General features: G+C 48.2%; 1 protein-coding gene across 2 annotated transcripts in view; it reads left to right on the forward strand.

Moving 5' to 3' along the window:
- Window positions 1-3,704: 3,704 nt before the first annotated feature.
- The window catches only part of LOC116359728 (formin-2), a 122,416-nt gene continuing 99,888 nt past the window's right edge, over window positions 3,705-26,232 (forward strand). For both annotated transcript variants that reach the window (XM_031813097.1, XM_031813098.1), the window contains exons 1-2: window positions 3,705-3,824; window positions 10,218-13,144. In XM_031813097.1, coding sequence (XP_031668957.1) covers window positions 3,820-3,824; window positions 10,218-13,144 — 2,932 coding nt within the window. In that variant the 5' untranslated portion in view covers window positions 3,705-3,819. The remainder of the gene's footprint in view (window positions 3,825-10,217; window positions 13,145-26,232) is intronic.

Here is a 26,232-nt window from a genome sequence, read left to right on the forward strand (position 1 = left end):
GGATACACAATGAGTAGACCAGGACACACGATGAGTTGACCAGGACACACAATGAGGACACACAATGAGTTGACCAGGACACACAATGAGGACACACGATGAGTTGACCAGGACACACGATGAGTTGACCAGGACACACAATGAGTTGACCAGGACACACAATGAGTTGACCAGGACACATGATGAGTTGACCAGGACACACGATGAGTTGACCAGGACACACGATGAGTTGACCAGGACACACGATGAGTTGACCAGGACACACAATGAGTTGACCAGGACACACAATGAGTTGACCAGGACACACAATGAGTTGACCAGGATACACAATGAGTTGACCAGGATACACAATGAGTTGACCAGGACACACAATGAGTTGACCAGGATACACAATGAGTTGACCAGGACACACAATGAGTTGACCAGGACACACAATGAGTTGACCAGGACACACAATGAGTTGACCAGGATACACAATGAGTTGACCAGGATACACAATGAGTTGACCAGGACACACAATGAGTTGACCAGGACACACAATGAGTTGACCAGGACACACAATGAGTTGACCAGGACACACAATGAGTTGACCAGGACACACAATGAGTTGACCAGGACACACAATGAGTTGACCAGGATACACAATGAGTTGACCAGGATACACAATGAGTTGACCAGGATACACAATGAGTTGACCAGGATACACAATGAGTTGACCAGGATACACAATGAGGACACACAATGAGTTGACCAGGATACACAATGAGGACACACAATGAGTTGACCAGGATACACAATGAGTTGACCAGGACACACAATGAGTTGACCAGGACACACAATGAGGACACACAATGAGTTGACCAGGACACACAATGAGGACACACGATGAGTTGACCAGGACACACAATGAGTTGACCAGGACACACAATGAGGACACACGATGAGTTGACCAGGACACACAATGAGTTGACCAGGACACACAATGAGTTGACCAGGACACACAATGAGTTGACCAGGATACACAATGAGTTGACCAGGATACACAATGAGTTGACCAGGACACACAATGAGGACACACGATGAGTTGACCAGGACACACAATGAGTTGACCAGGATACACAATGAGGACACACAATGAGTTGACCAGGACACACAATGAGTTGACCAGGATACACAATGAGGACACACGATGAGTTGACCAGGATACACAATGAGTTGACCAGGATACACAATGAGTTGACCAGGACACACAATGAGTTGACCAGGACACACAATGAGTTGACCAGGACACACAATGAGTTGACCAGGACACACAATGAGTTGACCAGGACACACAATGAGTTGACCAGGACACACGATGTTGCATTTCTTTTTTCCCAAGACGTTTTAAGGAGTGTTCTAGTTTTCAAATACACCTTTTTGACACAAGTATTATACAAGATGTTTGGTTTTATCACACCATGTGTGGAATTATGGACAGATTCATTTAGATGTTTGGTTGTTCCACATATGTGATCAGATCAATAGAAGGATCAGTCATTTTCTAAGTGTTTTATAAATCCACATGTTGTGTTATTTAAATGTTTTATTAGTGATATGATTGACTTATGTTACGGAGCCATATAATCGTATGCTTGTCATATTTTATAAGAGATGTTTGTTAGTTACTTCCACCTTGATGGATACAAACGGAGGTGTTCAGCTATGAGAATATGATGAGTTTGTACTGGTTTTGTTCCCAGGTAAAGCACTTCTGAAGACTCGTTTTAATGACAAATCATTTGAAGGATTTTTTATTTAAATTTTATAAACATTTCATTTTATAAAGAAATAAAATTTCTTCCTGTGTTTCAGTGTCCAGTCACAGATTGTTGTTACACACACACGCGCACGCACGCACACACACACGCGCACGCACGCACACACACACGCGCACGCACGCACACACACACGCGCACGCACGCACACACACACTAACACACACACACTAACACACACACACACACACACACACTAACGCACGCACGCACACACACACACACACACACACACGCTAACACACACACACACACACACACACACACACACACACACACACACACACTAACACACACACACACACACACACACTAACACACACACACACACACTAACGCACGCACGCACACACACACACACACACAAACACACGCACACGCACACACGTGTGTAACAGTACTCTTCTTGCGTTGTGTACAATCAATCATCGACACGAACCCCAACTTGGTAGCACCAGTCATGGAGATTTATTCTGATAGGAACAGCACAAAATTGCACGTCATGCAATGCACGTCTCACCATCCAACTCTGCACTCACGCACTGTACAAACTATATGAACCCCCCAACCCCACCAGACACAGTAAGTTGCTAGCTAGTATTAGCTGTAATTCTCTACAACTAAATGCTTAACAACTATGCACCAAAAAACACTGCATCTTATGTGTGATGTTCGAATAACATTTACAAACAAATTGATATAAATTGTACATTTAAATCATCACTTGGGAGTATAAAAATCACTTTTGACATGCAGTGCTTTGCAACCAACAACTTACCGCTGGTTTGGTGCTTGTTCACTGGGACGATTCTAACTGGAGCATCCCCCCTCGTAAGCAACCAGCCAATAAGATGCCATGTTGAGTAGGTGAAGGGAAGACAAAACTAAAACCAAAAACCCATTGGCTTAACAATGAAGTGGCAAGGGGAATCATCAATATAACCCTGTTACACACACACACACATATCCCAAACATTAGGAACACCTTCCTTCAGAACAGCCTCGATTCATCTGGTCATGGACTCTACAAGGTGTTGAAAGCGTTCCACAGGGATGCTGGTCCATGTTGACTCTACAAGGTGTCGAACGCGTTCCACAGGGATGCTGGCCCATGTTGACTCCAATGCTTCCCCAACAGTTGTGTCAAGTTGGCTGGATGTCCTTTGGGTGGTGGACCGTTCTTGATACACACAGGAAACTGTTGAGTGTGAAAAAACCCAGCAGCGTTGCAGTTCTTGACACAAACCAGTGCGCCCTGGCACCTACTACCATACCCCGTTCAAAGGCTACTTAAATATTTAGTCTTGACCGTTCACCCTCTGAATGGTCACACACACAATATCAAAGTCTCAATTATCTCAAGGCTTAAAAATCCTTCTTTAACCACCCATCTCCTCCCCTTCATCTACACTGATTGAAGTGGGATCATAGCTTTCACCTGGATTCACCTGGTCAGTCTATGTCATGGAAAGATCAGGTGTTCTTAATGTTTTGTCAAGTCAGTGTATATTCGGTAAGTACTAGTAGGTATAAAGTATAGACCAGCTTTTTATAATGGAGGGTAAGGGAGTCTCCTGTTCCATTACCATCATTATGTTTATATATTTTGATTGTTTATGTTTGACATAGGAACACGATATAACGTTAGCTCGACAAACCAAAAATGATGCTCCCCAGGACATTAGGCTTAGGTGTTTTCTCAAAATCAACCACTAGGCGTCCCTGTTGTATTTGTTATAGATGACTGTATAACGTAATAGGTTTCTAGGTTTAGCAGTTAATTATAGTAGTAAGTTTACTTCTGTTTCTAGTCATTATTTTTAAAATACTGTCAAATGCCAAAGTTATGACCGGATTTCACTGTGATCACAGGAAAATCCAAACGTCGCTCAAGGAATTCACACCTGTAAGAAATGAAATGGCTGATTGAATGGGCGCGTCTTTCCAAAGGACTATGTGGTGGCTGCATGCTGGCGGTGAACGTTAACTTCACGGAGGCAACATGATGTGAGTAACGTCTGAATTTGCTAGGGAAATATTACTTGTATTTTTCCCCCAGCACATGTTCGTTAAACGTCCAGTAAAACCAATAACTTTCCCCGTGTTCTTCACATTGATTGACACCAACACAACATGCAGCAAATTGTCAGCAATCTGTCTGAAGTGTCTCAGAGCGAGATTAGTTGCAATTAGGAAACAGCATCTAAATTCTACACCTCCACTATGGAGTTGCTGTCATTTCGTGACATATTAGCCTAAACTGGAACTTTCTAGCCTGTTATAACGGTTATTGGTAATCTGAACATGGCATTCAGTCCATTTTTAAATGTACGTTTCAGGAAAGGTTCGTTTTGTTTGTAACTATTGATGATACTACTTCTGCCCGGGGCGCATTTCGCTTGGGGACGAGCGTCGGAGCTGATCGGGTTGAACGTTATCGCACACCGTTGTATCTGTCTAAAAAAACAGGAATATAGTCATAAACATAATGTTGTCGTCGGGGGAGTGTTGAAATGCAAAATGTTATGATGACTACAGTGAGTTATCCTGATCCCGAATGACACAGAACCACTTATTTGTTTACCTTTTTATATAACTAGGAAAGTCAGTTAAGAACAGATTCTTCTTTTCAATGACTGCCTACCGGGGGACAGCGGGTTAACTGCCTTGTTCAGGGTTAGAACGACAGATGTTTATCTAGACCGGTGGAAATCTGTCCTGTTGGTGTTTGGAAAAGACGCCTTTTCAACGTCCTGGAAAATGTGTATTTAAAAAATACTTGAAATACCTTTCATTCAGAAACCTAAATTGAACATGACTTCAACGTCTGGAAAATACGTATTTTCAACGTCAATTTGCTTACTGGAACTATTCTAGTTTTTCTGGAGCCATTTGTTGGTACCTCCTAGGGTGGCAGAACGGTAAGGACCTGCCCTGTGCCAACTTACGTTTGGTAGTGGAGGAGTAATGGTATGTTTTTCATGGTTCAGGCCCCTTTAGTTGCAGTGAAGGGAAATCTTAACGCTACAGCTACAATGACATTCTAGACGATTCTGTGCTTCCAACTTTTGTGGCAACAGTTTGGGGAAGGCCCTTTCCTGTTTCAGCATGACAAAGCGAGGTCCATACAGAAATGTTTTGTCGAGATCGGTGTGGAAGAACTTGCCTGGCCTACACAGACCTCAACCCCTGACCTCACTTGTGTTGTTGTGGCTGAATGGAAGCAAGTCCCCACAGCATTGTTTCAACATCTAGTGGAAAACCTTCCCAGAAGAGTGGAGGCTGTTGTCGGTAAAGGGGGGCAACTCCATATGCCCGTGATTCTGGAATGAGATGTTTGAGGAGCAGGTGTCCACATACTGTTGGACATGTAGTGTAGATAAACAGGGCCTTTAGAATGTTAGTGTAGATAAACAGGGCCTTCAGAACGTTAGTGTAGATAAACAGGGCCTTTAGAATGTTAGTGTAGATAAACAGGACCTTCAGAATGTTAGTGTAGATAAACAGGGCCTTTAGAATGTTAGTGTAGATAAACAGGGCCTTCAGAATGTTAGTGTAGATAAACAGGGCCTTCAGAATGTTAGTGTAGATAAACAGGGCCTTCAGAATGTTAGTCTAGATAAACAGGGCCTTCAGAAAGTCAGTGTAGATAAACAGGGCCTTTAGAAAGTCTTCACACCCTTCGACTTCTGCCACGTTTTGTTACAGGGTCGGATTCAAATGTATTTGTCTTTTGGGGGGGGGTCAACGATTTGTAAAAAAATATATATATTACCTTGATCACATCAGTATTCAACCTCCTGAGAGTATATATATTAACTTGATTACATCAGTATTCAACCTCCTGAGAGTATATATATTAACTTGATTACATCAGTATTCAACCTCCTGAGTCAATACATGTTAGAATCACCTTTGGCAGTGATTACAGCTGTGAGTTTTGCACACCTGAATTGTACAATATTTGCCCATTTATTCTTACAAAATCTTTAACCTCTGTCGAGTTGGTTTTTGATCTTTACTAGGACAGCCATTTTTAGGTCTTGCCATAGATTTTCAAGCCGATTTAAGTCAAAAGTGTGACTGTAACTAGGCCACTCAGTAAATGTCGTCTTGGTAAAGCAACTCCAGTGTAGATTGTCCTCCTGTTTTCTGACCAGAAGCCGCGTCTTCTCTTCCCTAGGGGTTTTTATTTAACCAGGCAAGTCAGTTAAGAACAAATTATAATTTACAATTAATAAAACGATGTAAATAACCAAGAAACAAGGTTAAAAGGCTCACTTCAGGCAGACTTCTGTTTCAAGTAAAAAAAATATATAATTAAATGTCATGCCTGTGCTCAGCTCTATACGTGCCCACAGCCCCAGCCAGGCGGTGTTGCAACGCAAGATGGGATAGGCTGTAGGATTTGTAAATGTTTGACTTTGTGCGATTAAACATAAACGGCAGAAATATTGTTTTAGGATAATAATAAAAAATAAACGCATGAGGCAGTCTGCTTTCCACCAAATACTGCGAGACTAATTCACCTTTCAGCAGGTAATAAACTAAAACGTCAATCTCAGTCGCACAAAGGTGACTGAAATCGCGTTACCACGGTAACCGCCCGCCCTTAAAGGGCCAGCTGAGCATTTTTGTGCATCTGATATTTCTGTTAAAGCTGTGATGGAGTATCACAGTGTGCCTCATAATAGCCATAACACCTGGCGGTCAAACAGGGAAATGGTTCCAATTGTTTTCTCAACTGTTCCTTTTTCCCCATAGGGGATTTTAGCAACACTTAAAATAAGGGCTGTGTTTCGTGTAGGCTTACCCTGGCGTGACATTTTAATAACTACATCTCTCTCTGGCAAGGTGACTTTGAAAATAAATATATTTCCCTGTATTTACCCACCAAAACTGAAATGCTAATTACCTACTAATGTGGCTATGATAAAGAACTGCACATTCCACAATGATCTGGACGAGACTGCCAACTCAAGCCAAGAGTTAATCCATAGATTCTTACCATCTGTTACATGAGGTAATGAATAAATTGGCTACATTCCTTTAAATTGACTATTCTGTGAACGGTCTTGTGCAAGTTTTACATTGACACAATACCTGTTAGCAAAGGTGTCAGCTGGAGAGGAAGTGCAGGAGCTTGCAGGGATTTGTAGTTTTGCCTGATGTCTACTTTGATGCTAATTATCATTTTTGAATCTGAGAGTAAATATAGACTAATAAGTCACTTTGTCCTTCGACCGCTAGGTACTACAGAGGGTAGTGCGTACGGCCCAGTACATCGCTGGGGCTAAGCTTCCTGCCTTCCAGGACCTCTACACCAGGCGGAGTCAGAGGAAGGTCCAAAAAATTGTCAAAGACCCCCAGCCTCGACAGTCATATATTGTTCTCTGTACTTCCGCATGGCAAGCGGTACCGGAGTGCCATGTCTAGGACCAAAAGGCTTCTCAACAGTTTTTACCCCCAAGCCATAAGACTCCTGAACAGGCAATCAAATGGCTACCCAGATTATTTGCATTGTGACCCCCGCCCCCTAACCCCTATCTTGCCCTCCTGCTACTCTGTTTATCATAAACTCAGCAAAAAAATAAACGTCCTCTCACTGTCAACTGCGTTTATTATCAGCAAACTTAATTAACATTAACAAACTTAATTAACATTAACAAACTTAATTAACATGTGTAAATATTTGTATGAACATAAGATTCAACAACTGAGACCTAACCTGAACAAGTTCTACAGACATGTGACGAACATAAATGGAATGTGTCCCTGAACAAATGGGGGTCAAAATCAAAAGTAACACTCAGTAGCTGGTGTGGCCACCAGCTGCATTAAGTACTTCAGTGCATCTCCTCCTCATGAACTGCACCAGATTTTCCCGTTCTTGCTGTGAGATGTTATCCCACTCTTCCACCAAGGCACCTGAATGTTCCCGGACATTTCTTGAGGGAATGGCCCTAGCCCGCACCCTCTGATCCAACAGGTCCCATATGTGCTCAATGGGATTGAGATCCGGGCTCTTCGCTGGCCATGGCAGAACACTGACATTCCTGTTTTGTAGGAAATCACTCACAGAACGAGCAGTATGGCGGGTGGGATTGTCATGCTGCAGGGTCATGTCAGGATGAGCCTGCAGGAAGGGTACCACATGAGGGAGGAGGATGTCTTCCCTGTAACGCACAGTGTTGAGATTGCCTGCAATGACGACAGGCTCAGTCCGATGATGCTGTAACACGCCGCCCCAGACCATGATGGACCCTCCACCCCCAAATCCATCCCGCTCCAGAGTACAGGCCTTGGTGTAACGCTCTTTCCTTTGACAATAAACGCGAATCCGACCATCACCACTGGTGAGACACAACCGCGATTCGTCAGTGAAGAGCTCGTTTTGCCAGTCATGTCTGGTCCAGCGACGGGTTTGTGCCCATATGCGACGTTGTTACCGGTGATGTGTGGTGTGGACCTGCCTTACAACAGGCCTACAAGCCCCCAGTCCAGCCTCTCAGCCTATTGCGGACAGTCTGAGTACTGATGGGAGGATTGTGCTTTCCTGGTGTAACTCGGGCAGTTGTTGCCATCCTGTACTGTATGTATGTAGTCCTGTACTATATGTATGTAGTCCTGTACTATATGTATGTAGTCCTGTACTGTATGTATGTAGTCCTGTACTATATGTAGCCTCTCTACTGTACTTTTTTTTACATATAAATCACACTGTTGGGTAAGGCCTGTGGGGTAAGGCCTGTGGGGTAAGGCCTGTGGGGTAAGGCCTGTGGGGTAAGGCCTGTGGGGTAAGGCCTGTGGGGTAAGGCCTGTGGGGTAAGGCCTGTGGGGTAAGGCCTGTGGGGTAAGGCCTGTGGGGTAAGGCCTGTGGGGTAAGGCCTGTGGGGTAAGGCCTGCACCTGTTGTATTCGGCGTGACAAACTTTGATTTGATTATAATGATTCTTCACACTACTTGCTTGTTTTGTCACAGACCGAACTATTCGAATTTTAGCAACTAGGAAATGGAGGGGCAATTTCTGCATTGTGCAGCTTTGAAATACTCAGGTCACAAATGTCATTAAATTAATCAATGTACCATGACTTCATACTAATTATGTGTGTGTGAATCAGCTTTTTGTATTTTGTTGGTGTAATTTTAGCGAACAAAAATGTGTTGGTTGGTAAAAAAATATCTGAGTGACTGGTCATTTAATTTTTTTAAATTATAATAATAAATACACTACTGTTCAAAAGTTTGGAAATGTCCTTGTTTTTTAAAGATAAGCACTTTCTAAAATAACTTCAAATTGATCAGAAATACAGTGTGGACATTGTTAATGTTGTAAATGACCATTGTAGCTGTAAACGGCAGATTCTTTTATGGAATATCTACGTAGGCATACAGAGGCCCATTATCAGCATCAATCAATTGTATTTATATAGCCCTTTTTACATCAGCTGATATATCTAAGTGCTGTACAGAAACCCAGCCTAAAACCCCAAACAGCAAGCAATGCAGGTGGAGAAGCACGGTGGCTAGGAAAAACTCCCTAGAAAGGCCTAAACCTAGGAAGAAACCTAGAGAGGAACCAGGCTATGTGGGGTGGCCAGTCCTCTTCTGGCTGTGCCGGGTGGAGATTATAAACCTAGAGAGGAACCAGGCTATGAGGGGTGGCCAGTCCTCTTCTGGCTGTGCCGGGTGGAGATTATAACAGAACATGGCCAAGACGTTCAAATGTTCATAGATGACCAGCAGGGTCAGATAATAATAATAATCACAGTGAACGGGTCAGGGTTCCATAGCCGCAGGCAGAACAGTTGAAACTGGAGCAGCAGCACGGCCAGGTGGACTGGGGACAACAAGGATTCATCACGCCAGGTAGTCCTGAGGCATGGTCCTAGGGCTCAGGTCCTCCGAGAGAAAGAAAGAAAGAGAATTAGAGAGAGCATACTTAAATTCACACAGGACACCTGATAAGACAGGAGAGTACTCCAGCTTTAACAAACTGACCCTAGCCCCTCGACACAAACTACTGCTGCATAAATAATGGAGGCTGAGACAGGAGGGGTCAGGAGACACTGTGACCCTGTACGACGATACCCCCGGACAGGGCCAAACAGGCAGGATATAACCCCACCCACTTTGCCAAAGCACAGCTCCCACACCACTAGAGGGATATCTTCAACCACCAACTTAACATCCTGAGACAAGGCCGAGTATAGCCCACAAAGATCGCCGATCTCCAACCATCACTCCTGTCTTCCAATGGCACGTTGTTAGAAAATCCAAGTTTATCATTTTTAAAGGCTAACACAACGTGCCATTGGAACACCGGAGTGATTTCTAAGGGACCCCAAACTTTTGAATTTGTGTAATTAATCATATTTATCGTATCCTGTTTTTCTCCAGACACCATCACTGGGAGAACTGTCCCCAGCATCAAGACTTCACCATGCGCACCATCCAGACTATAGAAAACCACATCCCTGTGCTGAGGGAGAGCATTGTCAGGACTCCTTTCACAGGGAGAACTGTGTGCCTGTTCAATACGAGTACAAACAGACACAATCCCCATCAGACTCCCCGTCACAGCCCCTATAACAGCCAGACTCCCCGTCACAGCCCCTATAACAGCCAGACTCCCCGTCACAGCCCCTATAACAGCCAGACTCCCTGTCACAGCCCCTATAACAGCCAGACTCCCTGTCACAGCCCCTATAATGGCAACACTCCCAGCCGCACTCCCCTTCACAGCCCCTGCCGCAGCCAGACTCCCTGCCGCAGCCCCTATAACAGACACACTCTCCGCTATAGTCCTTATAACACCCGTTCTCCCCGCCAGACTCTCTGTCACAGCAACCACCTCTCCCTAGAGCCCCACCAGTACCCAACTCACCAGCCATGGTTTTCTCTACCCCTGGCAAGGAGGCAGCCGGCGGAGACCTCTTCTACTGTTGTTTCTGAAGGCTGTTTCTCTTCCTCCTGCCCTGCTAGGCTCAGCACATTATGCAGAGCAGCAGATGGAGAGGAGGAGAGTGAGACGGGAGAGAGAGAGCAGGTGCACGCGCATGGAAAGAGGCTGAAGGGAGGAGGGAAGCAGCGAGAAATCGAGCAGGGAGGGGAGGGAGAAGAGAAGGGAGATATCTCACTGGCGCAGGGAGGGGAGGGAGAAGAGAAGGGAGATATCGCACTGGCGCAGGGAGGAGGAGAGCGAGAGCAGGCGTACGTAGTCTTCACATCATCAGCAGTGCTCCTCTCATCGTCACGGGAAAGCAGCATCACAGCCTCGCAGCAGCTACGCAGACGTAGACGGAGGAGCAGCAGAGAAAATGGCAGCTGTTTTCAAAGACATGGCCTGAGTCTCGGCGCCAGACAGAAGTGGAGGCTGAGATTCAGCATCATGGGGAACCAGGAGGGGAAGCAGAAGAAGGGGAAAGAGGGGGACGGACAGGACGCAGCAGAACATACCACCGGGGAGCCCCGTCACGCTGACGGCACAAACAAAGGATTTCACCACGGCAAGAAATCCCACGGAAAACATGGCAAAGGAGGAGGAGAGGAGAAGAAGAATAAGAAGGAGTCTAAATCCTCTGTGTTCTCTATCAGGAAGAGGAAGAATCTAAAGGGGAAGGGATCGACAGGGGGATCCAGGGAGGATGTGTTGTCGTCTCAGAACGAGCTGGACTCCGCTCACTCTGCTCACACCAAAACACCAGATCTCTCTCTGTCAGCTGACGAGCTGGGCCAATCTGACACCGAGGGACCAGCAGCGCCTTGTGATGGGCATGGTGCTAGGAGTCATGGTTGTATCACTGGGGAGAGCCGGCAGCCCACGGGGGAGAGCCGGCAGCCCACGGGGGAGAGCCGGCAGCCCACGGGGGAGAGCCGGCAGCCCACGGGGGCGACCGCGGACACTGTTCCAGACCAGCAGGGGGAGGTTGAACAGAGAAAGAGGAGCAGCTCTGGTTCAGACCCGGACATCTATAGCTTTCACTCAGCTGCAGAACAAGAGGACCTGCTAGCCGACATCCAGCAGGCTATTAGACTACAGCAGGGGGTGATTATCTCCACCGCTGAGCTGAGTGAAGAGCTGGGTTGGGGAGGAGGGTGGAGGAAACAGAGGTCTGACGAGGTTATAACTACCCCCAGTCCCACTGAACAAGCCCCCCCACCGGAGCCTCTCGCTGCCCCAGAGGCAGCCCCCGTCACTGGCCGGGAGAATGGCCTGCTTTCTAAACGGTCTCTGGATGGGGAGGAGGAGGAGGAGGAGAGGGGAGCTACCACTGCTACAGAGGAACTCAACTGGGAGCTGAGAGGGGCTGAAACAGAACCAGCCCTTTGTGCCTCCTCCTCTTTCTCTGGGACAAAGGAGCAGGAGGAGGAGCAGGCGGAGGAGGCATTGAACTGCCAGGAGGTTAACGGTAACACTCAGCCCCTCTCTCAGCCCCCCACTGCCCAGACGAACGGCCATGTTACCAAGACAACCAGCGCTACCAGCTTCCCAGACCTCACAGCCTCCTTTGAGAGTGCTGTGGAGTCTCCCCTCAGAGAGGACAAGGAGGTGTTGGAGGAGGTGGAGGAAGGGGAGGAGGAGGAGGAGAATGACCTGGACATGCCTCCCCTGTCAGCCGAGAGCCTTAGTCACAGTGATGCGACCACGAGCCACGAGGACATAGACCTGAGCTCTGGCAATGCCTCCGAGGAAGAGGGGAGGGTGGGGGACTGGGTGGGGGCAGGGGTGGGGGCTGCAGTCAGTGTTGAGTCCCTGGAGTGTCTTAGCAGGGGGGATCTGAGGTGCTCTGAGCCTGCCGACGACCCTCTGATCACCCAGAGAAGGAAGAGCAGCGTGTCCTTCTCCCCTTGGCCCTCTCAGGAGAGCCCTAGCCTGGCCATGCGTCTCCTCAAGTCCACCCTGACCTCCACCCTTCCATCCTACAACCACTCTTCCTCAGGCACCAGCCCCACAGTCAAACCCTACCCTCCCATTTACCCTTCTTACATCAAGACCACCACCAGGCAACTCTCTGGCTCCCCAGGCACCTCGCCCTCACGGAGCCCCTTGTTCCGCCAGCGCTGCCACGACCTGGGACATCGCACAGAGAAGTGGAGGGTTAGACGACAGCGCTCCCACAGCATCGCAGGTCCCCTCAGCTGGTCCGCGGACTGGACCGAGGAGCTGGACAGGGAGCGCCCCATCAAGGCAGGATCAGCAGACTACCTGGAGGGGTACGGAGGGTCTGAGGACAGACTGAGAGGGGGCAGTCAGCCCCTGTGTGCCACGCGGAGATCCTCCGCCGGACACGTGTCTACCTGTAGCTTCCACGACATCTTCACCGGTGAGTTTATGCCTTTATTTTCACAGGGACTCTCCCAAGGCCTCTTTCACAAGGTTTTGATTTAGTTTTTTATGTTGTGATGGAAAAAGTACCAAAATATGTAAATGGGACAAAGAGTATTGTGATGGGGCGGCAGGTAGTCTAGCGGTTAGAGCGTCGGGCCAGTAATCGAATCCCCTAGCTGACAATGTAAAAATCTGTAAAAATCTTGAACAAGGCAGTTAACCCACTGTCTACCCGGTAGGTCGTCATTGTCAATAAGAATTTGTTCTTAAATTAACTGGCTTGCCTAGTTAAATAAAGGTTAAATAATCAAATAAAGTATAAGAGCGTCGTCCTGCATCAGCTGTTCTGGTACTACAGTGTGGAGGCTAGCTGCTGTTGTGGGACTACAGTGTGGAGGCTAGCTGCTGTTGGGGGACTACAGTGTGGAGGCTAGCTGCTGTTGTGGGACTACAGTGTGGAGGCTAGCTGCTGTTGGGGGACTACAGTGTGGAGGCTAGCTGCTGTTGTGGGACTACAGTGTGGAGGCTAGCTGCTGTTGTGGGACTACAGTGTGGAGGCTAGCTGCTGTTGTGGGACTACAGTGTGGAGGCTAGCTGCTGTTGTGGGACTACAGTGTGGAGGCTAGCTGCTGTTGGGGGACTACAGTGTGGAGGCTAGCTGCTGTTGTGGTACTACAGTGTGTAGGCTAGCTGCTGTTGGGGGACTACAGTGTGGAGGCTAGCTGCTGTTGTGGGACTACAGTGTGGAGGCTAGCTGCTGTTCTGGTACTACAGTGTGGAGGCTAGCTGCTGTTCTGGTACTACAGTGTGTAGGCTAGCTGCTGTTGGGGGACTACAGTGTGTAGGCTAGCTGCTGTTGTGGGACTACAGTGTGTAGGCTAGCTGCTGTTGTGGGACTACAGTGTGGAGGCTAGCTGCTGTTGTGGGACTACAGTGTGGAGGCTAGCTGCTGTTCTGGTACTACAGTGTGGAGGCTAGCTGCTGTTCTGGTACTACAGTGTGTAGGCTAGCTGCTGTTCTGGTACTACAGTGTGGAGGCTAGCTGCTGTTGGGGGACTACAGTGTGTAGGCTAGCTGCTGTTCTGGGACTACAGTGTGGAGGCTAGCTGCTGTTCTGGGACTACAGTGTGGAGGCTAGCAGCTGTTGGGGGACTACAGTGTGTAGGCTAGCTGCTGTTGTGGGACTACAGTGTGGAGGCTAGCTGCTGTTGTGGGACTACAGTGTGTAGGCTAGCTGCTGTTCTGGGACTACAGTGTGGAGGCTAGCAGCTGTTGGGGGACTACAGTGTGTAGGCTAGCTGCTGTTGGGGGACTACAGTGTGGAGGCTAGCTGCTGTTGTGGGACTACAGTGTGGAGGCTAGCTGCTGTTGTGGGACTACAGTGTGGAGGCTAGCTGCTGTTGTGGGACTACAGTGTGGAGGCTAGCTGCTGTTGGGGGACTACAGTGTGGAGGCTAGCTGCTGTTGGGGGACTACAGTGTGTAGGCTAGCTGCTGTTGTGGGACTACAGTGTGGAGGCTAGCTGCTGTTGTGGGACTACAGTGTGTAGGCTAGCTGCTGTTCTGGTACTACAGTGTGTAGGCTAGCTGCTGTTCTGGTACTACAGTGTGGAGGCTAGCTGCTGTTGTGGGACTACAGTGTGTAGGCTAGCTGCTGTTGTGGGACTACAGTGTGTAGGCTAGCTGCTGTTGTGGGACTACAGTGTGGAGGCTAGCTGCTGTTGTGGGACTACAGTGTGTAGGCTAGCTGGTGTTCTGGTACTACAGTGTGGAGGCTAGCTGCTGTTCTGGTACTACAGTGTGTAGGCTAGCTGCTGTTGTGGGACTACAGTGTGTAGGCTAGCTGCTGTTGTGGGACTACAGTGTGTAGGCTAGCTGCTGTTGTGGGACTACAGTGTGGAGGCTAGCTGCTGTTGTGGGACTACAGTGTGGAGGCTAGCTGCTGTTCTGGTACTACAGTGTGTAGGCTAGCTGCTGTTCTGGTACTACAGTGTGGAGGCTAGCTGCTGTTGTGGGACTACAGTGTGTAGGCTAGCTGCTGTTGTGGGACTACAGTGTGGAGGCTAGCTGCTGTTGTGGGACTACAGTGTGGAGGCTAGCTGCTGTTGTGGGACTACAGTGTGGAGGCTAGCTGCTGTTCTGGTACTACAGTGTGGAGGCTAGCTGCTGTTCTGGTACTACAGTGTGGAGGCTAGCTGCTGTTGTGGGACTACAGTGTGGAGGCTAGCTGCTGTTCTGGTACTACAGTGTGGAGGCTAGCTGCTGTTGTGGGACTACAGTGTGGAGGCTAGCTGCTGTTGTGGGACTACAGTGTGTAGGCTAGCTGCTGTTCTGGTACTACAGTGTGGAGGCTAGCTGCTGTTGTGGGACTACAGTGTGTAGGCTAGCTGCTGTTGGGGGACTACAGTGTGTGGGCTAGCTGCTGTTCTGGTACTACAGTGTGTAGGCTAGCTGCTGTTGGGGGACTACAGTGTGTAGGCTAGCTGCTGTTGTGGGACTACAGTGTGGAGGCTAGCTGCTGTTGTGGGACTACAGTGTGTAGGCTAGCTGCTGTTCTGGTACTACAGTGTGGAGGCTAGCTGCTGTTGTGGGACTACAGTGTGTAGGCTAGCTGCTGTTGGGGGACTACAGTGTGTGGGCTAGCTGCTGTTCTGGTACTACAGTGTGTAGGCTAGCTGCTGTTGGGGGACTACAGTGTGTAGGCTAGCTGCTGTTGTGGGACTACAGTGTGTAGGCTAGCTGCTGTTGTGGGACTACAGTGTGGAGGCTAGCTGCTGTTGGGGGACTACAGTGTGTAGGCTAGCTGCTGTTGGGGGACTACAGTGTGTAGGCTAGCTGCTGTTGGGGGACTACAGTGTGGAGGCTAGCTGCTGTTGGGGGACTACAGTGTGTAGGCTAGCTGCTGTTGGGGGACTACAGTGTGGAGGCTAGCTGCTGTTGGGGGACTACAGTGTGTAGGCTAGCTGCTGTTGGGGGACTACAGTGTGGAGGCTAGCTGCTGTTGTGGGACTACAGTGTGGAGGCTAGCTGCTGTTCTGGTACTACAGTGTGGAGGCTAGCTGCTGTTGGGGGACTACAGTGTGTAGGCTAGCTGCTGTTGTGGGACTACAGTGTGGAGGCTAGCTGCTGTTGGGTGACTACAGTGTGTAGGCTAGCTGCTGTTCTGGTACTACAGTGTGTAGGCTAGCTGCTGTTGTGGGACTACAGTGTGTAGGCTAGCTGCTGTTGGGGGACTACAGTGTGGAGGCTAGCTGCTGTTGTGGGACTACAGTGTGGAGGCTAGATGCTGTTGTGGGACTACAGTGTGGAGGCTAGCTGCTGTTGTGGGACTACAGTGTGCAGGCTAGCTGCTGTTGTGGGACTACAGTGTGTAGGCTAGCTGCTGTTGTGGGACTACAGTGTGGAGGCTAGCTGCTGTTCTGGTACTACAGTGTGTAGGCTAGCTGCTGTTGGGGGACTACAGTGTGTAGGCTAGCTGCTGTTGTGGGACTACAGTGTGCAGGCTAGCTGCTGTTGTGGGACTACAGTGTGTAGGCTAGCTGCTGTTGTGGGACTACAGTGTGGAGGCTAGCTGCTGTTCTGGTACTACAGTGTGTAGGCTAGCTGCTGTTGGGGGACTACAGTGTGTAGGCTAGCTGCTGTTGTGGGACTACAGTGTGTAGGCTAGCTGCTGTTGTGGGACTACAGTGTGGAGGCTAGCTGCTGTTGGGGGACTACAGTGTGGAGGCTAGCTGCTGTTCTGGTACTACAGTGTGTAGGCTAGCTGCTGTTGGGGGACTACAGTGTGTAGGCTAGCTGCTGTTGTGGGACTACAGTGTGTAGGCTAGCTGCTGTTGTGGGATTACAGTGTGTGGGCTAGCTGCTGTTGGGGGACTACAGTGTGGAGGCTAGCTGCTGTTGTGGGACTACAGTGTGTAGGCTAGCTGCTGTTGGGGGACTACAGTGTGTAGGCTAGCTGCTGTTGTGGGACTACAGTGTGTAGGCTAGCTGCTGTTGTGGGATTACAGTGTGTGGGCTAGCTGCTGTTCTGGTACTACAGTGTGTGGGCTAGCTGCTGTTCTGGGACTACAGTGTGGAGGCTAGCTGCTGTTGTGGGACTACAGTGTGGAGGCTAGCTGCTGTTGTGGGACTACAGTGTGTAGGCTAGCTGCTGTTGTGGGACTACAGTGTGTAGGCTAGCTGCTGTTGTGGGACTACAGTGTGTAGGCTAGCTGCTGTTGTGGGACTACAGTGTGGAGGCTAGCTGCTGTTGTGGGACTACAGTGTGTAGGCTAGCTGCTGTTGTGGGACTACAGTGTGTAGGCTAGCTGCTGTTGTGGGACTACAGTGTGTAGGCTAGCTGCTGTTGTGGGACTACAGTGTGTAGGCTAGCTGCTGTTGTGGGACTACAGTGTGTAGGCTAGCTGCTGTTGTGGGATTACAGTGTGTGGGCTAGCTGCTGTTGTGGGACTACAGTGTGTAGGCTAGCTGCTGTTGTGGGACTACAGTGTGTAGGCTAGCTGCTGTTGTGGGACTACAGTGTGTAGGCTAGCTGCTGTTGTGGGATTACAGTGTGTGGGCTAGCTGCTGTTGTGGGACTACAGTGTGTGGGCTAGCTGCTGTTGTGGGACTACAGTGTGTAGGCTAGCTGCTGTTGTGGGACTACAGTGTGTAGGCTAGCTGCTGTTGTGGGACTACAGTGTGGAGGCTAGCTGCTGTTGGGGGACTACAGTGTGCGGGCTAGCCGCTGTTGGGGGACTACAGTGTGCGGGCTAGCCGCTGTTGGGGGACTACAGTGTGCGGGCTAGCCGCTGTTGGGGGACTACAGTGTGCGGGCTAGCCGCTGTTGGGGGACTACAGTGTGCGGGCTAGCCGCTGTTGGGGGACTACAGTGTGGAGGCTAGCCGCTGTTGGGGGACTACAGTGTGGAGGCTAGCCGCTGTTGGGGGACTACAGTGTGGAGGCTAGCTGCTGTTGGGACTACAGTGTGGAGGCTAGCCACTGTTGGGGGACTACAGTGTAGGGTAGCTGCTGTTGGGGGACTACAGTGTGGAGGCTAGCTGCTGTTGGGGGACTACAGTGTGGAGGCTAGCTGCTGTTGGGGGACTACAGTGTAGGGTAGCTGCTGTGTTAAGGGGTTTCTCCTCACTGTGTCCTTGTTTCAAGCTGCACACTTGGCAGTCTGTTTGGTAGAAACAGAACAAAACTCAAGTTCTCTCACCTTACCCATGTTCACAATATTCATGGATCTGTTCTGAATAGTGAGTATAATTATCCACCTGCTTATTTCAATGTTATTTTCTCCTGTCTATTTACATGTTTAGATATCTAGGATGTGTTAACTATTCCATCTAGACAGTAACTACTACTTAACTACTCCATCTAGACGTGGCTACAGTAACTACTCCGTCTAGACGTGGCTACAGTAACCACTCCGTCTAGACGTGGCTACAGTAACCACTCCGTCTAGACGTGGCTACAGTAACTACTCCGTCTAGACGTGGCTACAGTAACTACTCCGTCTAGACGTGGCTACAGTAACTACTCCGTCTAGACGTGGCTACAGTAACTACTCCGTCTAGACGTGGCTACAGTAACTACTCCGTCTAGACGTGGCTACAGTAACTACTCCGTCTAGACGTGGCTACAGTAACTACTCCGTCTAGACGTGGCTACAGTAACTACTCCGTCTAGACGTGGCTACAGTAACTACTCCGTCTAGACGTGGCTACAGTAACTACTCCGTCTAGACGTGGCTACAGTAAATACTCCGTCTGGACGTGGCTACAGTAACTACTCATCTGGACGTGGCTACAGTAACTACTCAGTCTAGACGTGGCTACAGTAACTACTCCGTCTAGACGTGGCTACAGTAACTACTCCGTCTAGACGTGGCTACAGTAACTACTCCGTCTAGACGTGGCTACAGTAACTACTCCGTCTAGACGTGGCTACAGTAACTACTCCGTCTAGACGTGGCTACAGTAACTACTCCGTCTAGACGTGGCTACAGTAACTACTCCGTCTAGACGTGGCTACAGTAACTACTCCGTCTAGACGTGGCTACAGTAACTACTCCGTCTAGACGTGGCTACAGTAACTACTCCGTCTAGACGTGGCTACAGTAACTACTCCGTCTAGACGTGGCTACAGTAACTACTCCGTCTAGACGTGGCTACAGTAACTACTCCGTCTAGACGTGGCTACAGTAACTACTCCGTCTAGACGTGGCTACAGTAACTACTCCGTCTAGACGTGGCTACAGTAACTACTCCGTCTAGACGTGGCTACAGTAACTACTCCGTCTAGACGTGGCTACAGTAACTACTCCGTCTAGACGTGGCTACAGTAACTACTCCGTCTGGACGTGGCTACAGTAACTACTCCGTCTGGACGTGGCTACAGTAACTACTCCGTCTGGACGTGGCTACAGTAACTACTCCGTCTGGACGTGGCTACAGTAACTACTCCGTCTGGACGTGGCTACAGTAACTACTCCGTCTGGACGTGGCTACAGTAACTACTCCGTCTGGACGTGGCTACAGTAACTACTCCGTCTGGACGTGGCTACAGTAACTACTCCGTCTGGACGTGGCTACAGTAACTACTCCGTCTGGACGTGGCTACAGTAACTACTCCGTCTGGACGTGGCTACAGTAACTACTCCGTCTGGACGTGGCTACAGTAACTACTCCGTCTGGACGTGGCTACAGTAACTACTCCGTCTGGACGTGGCTACAGTAACTACTCCGTCTGGACGTGGCTACAGTAACTACTCCGTCTGGACGTGGCTACAGTAACTACTCCGTCTGGACGTGGCTACAGTAACTACTCCGTCTGGACGTGGCTACAGTAACTACTCCGTCTGGACGTGGCTACAGTAACTACTCCGTCTGGACGTGGCTACAGTAACTACTCCGTCTGGACGTGGCTACAGTAACTACTCCGTCTGGACGTGGCTACAGTAACTACTCCGTCTGGACGTGGCTACAGTAACTACTCCGTCTGGACGTGGCTACAGTAACTACTCCGTCTGGACGTGGCTACAGTAACTACTCCGTCTGGACGTGGCTACAGTAACTACTCCGTCTGGACGTGGCTACAGTAACTACTCCGTCTGGACGTGGCTACAGTAACTACTCCGTCTGGACGTGGCTACAGTAACTACTCCGTCTAGACGTGGCTACAGTAACTACTCCGTCTAGACGTGGCTACAGTAACTACTCCGTCTAGACGTGGCTACAGTAACTACTCCGTCTAGACGTGGCTACAGTAACTACTCCGTCTAGACGTGGCTACAGTAACTACTCCGTCTAGACGTGGCTACAGTAACTACTCCGTCTAGACGTGGCTACAGTAACTACTCCGTCTAGACGTGGCTACAGTAACTACTCCGTCTAGACGTGGCTACAGTAACTACTCCGTCTAGACGTGGCTACAGTAACTACTCCGTCTAGACGTGGCTACAGTAACTACTCCGTCTAGACGTGGCTACAGTAACTACTCCGTCTAGACGTGGCTACAGTAACTAGTCGTCTAGACGTGGCTACAGTAACTACTCGGTCTGGACGTGGCTACAGTAACTACTCGGTCTGGACGTGGCTACAGTAACTACTCGGTCTGGACGTGGCTACAGTAACTACTCTGTCTGGACGTGGCTACAGTAACTACTCGGTCTGGACGTGGCTACAGTAACTACTCGGTCTGGACGTGGCTACAGTAACTACTCGGTCTGGACGTGGCTACAGTAACTACTCGGTCTGGACGTGGCTACAGTAACTACTCGGTCTGGACGTGGCTACAGTAACTACTCGGTCTGGACGTGGCTACAGTAACTACTCGGTCTGGACGTGGCTACAGTAGTATGAATGATAGACAGTATTTGGCCTGGACAGTTCATTCCTCCTCTAAGTACTTAGCATAAACAAACAGCAGTGGCTATTGAGATTTGTTGTGGTCAGTTGGTGAAGAGGGACAGTGATCTTTGTTTTGGGCCTCAGCTCTCAAACTGTGAACTAATGGAAGAGAGAAAAGAGCTGTCCCTCGGACGGACGGACCAAATTAATTGTGTTTCTACTGGAGAGGGTGACAGGAGATAGAGTCCTTCCTCCCTGACCCCTCGGTCGGTCTGTCGCTCCCTCCCTCCCCTCCTGACGTGGCCGGTCGCTCCCTCCCTCCCCTCCTGACGTGGTTGGCCGCTCCCTCCCGACGTGACCCTTTGGCCGGGTGGTCGCTCCCTCTTGACGTGACCCCTTCGGTCGGTCCGTCCCTCCTCGTCCCTGGTCTTGGCTGGACAATGTTAATATTTCATGCTTTAAAGCAGGGATGTAAAACTCATTCCATGTAGGGCCTAGAGCCTGCTGGTCTTTCCCTTCAATTCAGACCTGAACCACCAGGTGAGGGGGAGTTGTTTACTAATTACTGACCTTAATTCATCAACCAAGTACAAGGGAGGAGTGAGAACCTACAGACACTCGACCCTCAGTGGAATGAGTTTTACCTCTGTGCGTCAAAGGGTTTCTGATGTCACTAGACAGGAGTCCGTCAACTGACAAGATGTTAATTTATTTGTAGTTTGTATGAGCTGTGATCTTTGGCTCCAGGATAGCACATTCATTGTTGGTGTGAACACACACACGCACACTTAGCTAACACCATGGAAACGTGGTGATTAGTGTGTTGTGCAGAGCATGGTGTGTATGGGGGAGGGGGTGACAGACAGAGCTTTCATGCTGCATTACATCAATAGAAGTGCGGTACCTTTTAAGGCGTCAGCAGACAGATTGTTTGATCCTTGCAGATCTTGGCTAGCAAGGGAAAAAACTGTGTGGTTGTATACTTAAAATATCGTTGCTCGAAATACAAGAAAAATACAATTTTTTTTCACACTTGAAACCCTGTAGCAACAAGTACACTTAGTCAAAATAGTCTAAATAAAATCGAAGATAACATTAGAAATCTAATTATTTGATGTTTTTGCGGAGGGTGTCTAGCTGTCTAACTGCTTGGTGCATTATTTCTCAAGGGGCAACATTTAAACTAGTCGTCTTGTTATTGAATTACAACAAACACTTCATTGAAGAATTCCTTCTGTTGACCAATCACCGACAAAGGGGCAGAGTCTTTGGCTATTTCACTGTCGGTCTCCACCCGTCGGAGCGTTTCACTGTCGGTCTCCACCCGTCGGAGCGTTTCACTGTCGGTCTCCACCCGTCGGAGCGTTTCACTGTCGGTCTCCACCCGTCGGAGCGTTTCACTGTCGGTCTCCACCCGTCGGAGCGTTTCACTGTCGGTCTCCACCCGTCGGAGCGTTTCACTGTCGGTCTCCACCTTCTCCCTCCTTCCGTTCCTTCTCCCTCCTTCCGTTCCTTCTCCCTCCTTCCCTCCCTCTCTCCCCCTCCCCTCTTCTCCTGCCAGCTTACTGTAAAATTATTATATATATAATCCTCAGAATGGGCGTCTTTGAATTACTTCAGGAGTGCTGTAGCTACTTCGGCAGCGACCCAAAATACTGCTTACCAGTGGGGAATTTAGTGATGACTTGTTCTGGAATGTAGATAGAAATACAATGAAAGGATCTGATGGTATGTTTCCCTATTCTGTCTGACAGTCGATCTGCTCTATGTCATACGTCATTCTATCTGGCCTGTAATGGTACATCGTCCTGAATAGGCCCCAGATCATATCCCATAATATCGGGGTGTCATGACAACCAGGGGTGATAGGCCATGCATCATTGCCTCTTTAGTAGTCTTATTTTGACTTAGTCTCTAATGGCCCCCTATTCCCTATATAGAACACTACTGTTGACCAGACCCCCTATTCCCTATATAGTACACTACTGTTGACCAGAGCCCTATTCCCTATATAGAACACTACTGTTGACCAGAGCCCTATTCCCTATATAGAACACTACTGTTGACCAGAGCCCTATTCCCTATGTAGAACACTACTGTTGACCAGGGCCCTATTCCCTATATAGAACACTACTGTTGACCAGGGTCCTATTCCCTATATAGTACACTACTGTTGACCAGAGCCCTTCATAGTGCACTACTGTTGGCTGGAACCCTATGAGTCCTGGTCAAATGTAGTGCACTACATAGGGAACAGGGTGCCATGACAACCAGTGGTGGCATTTTTTTTAAAGGCCATTCATTAGTTCTGTCCATATTAACTAACGGGCCAGCTGTAATATAATTAGCCCTGTTGGTTCCGCAGCTCTACTGGAGACACAGACAGGACTGATGACAGAGGTGAGGACATAACTAGAGCCTTGTTTATCCATTCACTTTGTTGTGTGTTTGTGCTCGTGTTAAAATGCATGTCGATATCATCATGTGGCTGGTTGCCATTTTGGGTTTCTGTTATATGGATGTTATCCTTCAGGGAATGTGCCTCTCTATATACAGTGTGTTCTTCCATTCCAGTCTCCTCCCACCATCCTAAAATCCTTTAGGCGGGATGGCTCTAGAACCTTTAGGCGGGATGGCTCTAGAACCTTTAGGCGGGATATGTAAAACATTTTCTTCTCTATTCCTTACTTTTAGAATGTTGGGTTGCTGCTAGTCTTTTACAGGCTTCTATATAGACTATTCTGACGTCGCCACCCTGGCGGCAGACTCTTCTGGCTGGCGGCAGACTCTTCTGGCTGGCGGAGCTTGTTATCAGCACTAAAGAAGTATCACCTTCAGACTTTATTCATTTAACACGCTGTCAAGTTGAAGTGCCATGGGAGGAGGAAGGAAAAGAGATACTCAGCAAAAAAATAAATGTCCTCTCACTGTCAACTGTGTTTATTTTCAGCAAACTTAACATGTGTAAATATTTGAATGAACATAACAAGATTCAACAACTGAGACAAACTGGACAAATGTGACCCTCAACAAGGGGGAGGGGGGGTGTGGTCAAAAGTAACAGTCAGTATCTGGTGTGGCCACCAGCTGCATTAAGTACTGCAGTGCATCTCCTCCTCATGGACTGCACCAGATTTGCCAGTTCTTGTTGTGAGATGTTACCCAACTCTTTCACCAAGGCACCTGCAAGTTCCCAGACATTTCTGAGGGGGCCTGTCGTGTCTTTGCCTATGCCGGATTAAGTGATATGACATGCCGGTCTATATTATCCTTTCTCTGTAATTAATATTACCTGATTGAGCTAATCATGTAAATGTAATTAATTAGAAAGTTGGGGCTCCACAAAATAATATTTATAGAGCAGTTATCTTCCGAATAAACTCTTAAAAGACCTAGTAATATTTTACGTCAATAGCAGTCAATATTAATCGTCACCTTATGTCCGTCTCATCTGAAAGTTGTAAATTCTTAAAATCTTCACGAACCCTGGCTAACAAGTTGAATCAGCAATACAACATTGGGTTTAACTATTTATTTACTAAATACCTAACTAATCACACAGAATTACATATACACAGAATGAATCATACCTTGATTACAAATTACGTCATAAAGGAAAACGTCCCTAGCGGACGGAGCTGGTTACACAAAGAAAAGGGCCTGGGTTTGAGTGAAAGAGCGGGAAGACTGAGGGACAAAGGGAGAAGCTGTGCTTCGTAAATACAGTATCTTATGCATTCTAAATTACCACCAATTTGGAAAAGGAAATAAATATTTACTCTGAGCTGCGCTTCGTTAGGTTGGTGGTAGATGGAAGGCCGTGTTGCCCAACCGAGTTCTTTGTCCTTTGAAGAATGTCTCTGGTGGTGAACGGGAAACGGTGTAGTAACGTCATTGTGTGGTAGACGGGATACTCTGTCTGTTCTTTCCTAGCCCACGGTTTCAGCTGCTGTTGCTAACTCAACGGCTAGGAGGTATCACTTCTGTAGTGAATAAGAGTTCACAGTTCATACCATTCGCAACCAAAGCTCACGCTGAGGATGGCTTCGTTCTGTAGTTATTATCTGAACATCGGATCGTCATTCTAATGTACCAGGAACAGGACATGTTAGTCCTTTTAACGTATGGACTGTCGTCCTCACATCCTCGGAACAGGTTACATTTTCGTCAAGGCTTTATATAGTGGCGGGAGAAGGGTGTGTTTTCATAGTTTACAGCCCATGTCTCTTCACAGGGGATGGCCACTGATTGAGCCCTTATGAAAACCCAAATCTCTAATTTAGAAGCTAAAATTACATTTAATCTTTTCACCAATAATTTTATATTCAAACATTTAAATTGAATAACAATTCCATGTGAATTCGATAACTACAATGTGCGGACTTTACACTGTAGAGTTTGTCATCTTATCATTGATGAGAATGTCTCAGATGACAACCGAACTGACAGCATATTCATTAAGTACCACCGCATATGTTCAATTGTTCGGATTACCAGAATATAGTTCATTTCCCCCCACCTTCTGATGTTCCCAGAATCTCTGTTAACCAAGGGATTTTTAAATGTCACATCAGTAGGGTAGAGCGAGGAAAAAGGGGGGAGAGGTATTTATGGCTGTCATAAACCTACCCCCAGGCCAACGTCATGACAGGCCCTAGCCCTCACCCTCCGATCCAACAGGTCCCAAAAGTGCTCAATGGGATTTATATCCGGCCTCTTCGCTGGTCATGGCAGAACACTGACATTCCTGTCTTGTAGGAAGTCACGCACAGAATGAGCAGTATGGCGGGTGGCATTGTCATGCTGCAGGGTCATGTCAGGATGAGCCTGCAGGAAGGGTACCACATGAGGGAGGAGGATGTCTTCCCTGTAACACACAGCGTTGAGATTGCCTGCAATGACAACAAGCTCAGTCCTATGATGCGACACACCGCCCCAGACCATGACAGACCCTCTACCTCCAACTCTATCCCGCTCCAGTGTACAGGCCTCGGTGTAACGCTCATTCCTTCGATGATAAACGTAAATCCGACTGTTAGTATATTTTAATTATGCCAATGTGCTTTCATCAATTGAAAGCCCTTAATCTATTTTATGAGAATTTGTAAGATTCTTGTTTGCATAAAATAGATGGAGACCAGTCTTTTTAATAATAGGTAACATAACTTATTCTCGGAGCGCGCTGCCACTTAACCACGAGCAACAGTTTATATACAGATCATGACGTCATTTCACTGCCTTAACCGAAC

The sequence above is a fragment of the Oncorhynchus kisutch genome, unplaced genomic scaffold, assembly GCF_002021735.2.
Source record: "Oncorhynchus kisutch isolate 150728-3 unplaced genomic scaffold, Okis_V2 Okis04b-Okis11a_hom, whole genome shotgun sequence".
Lineage (NCBI taxonomy): Eukaryota > Metazoa > Chordata > Actinopteri > Salmoniformes > Salmonidae > Oncorhynchus > Oncorhynchus kisutch.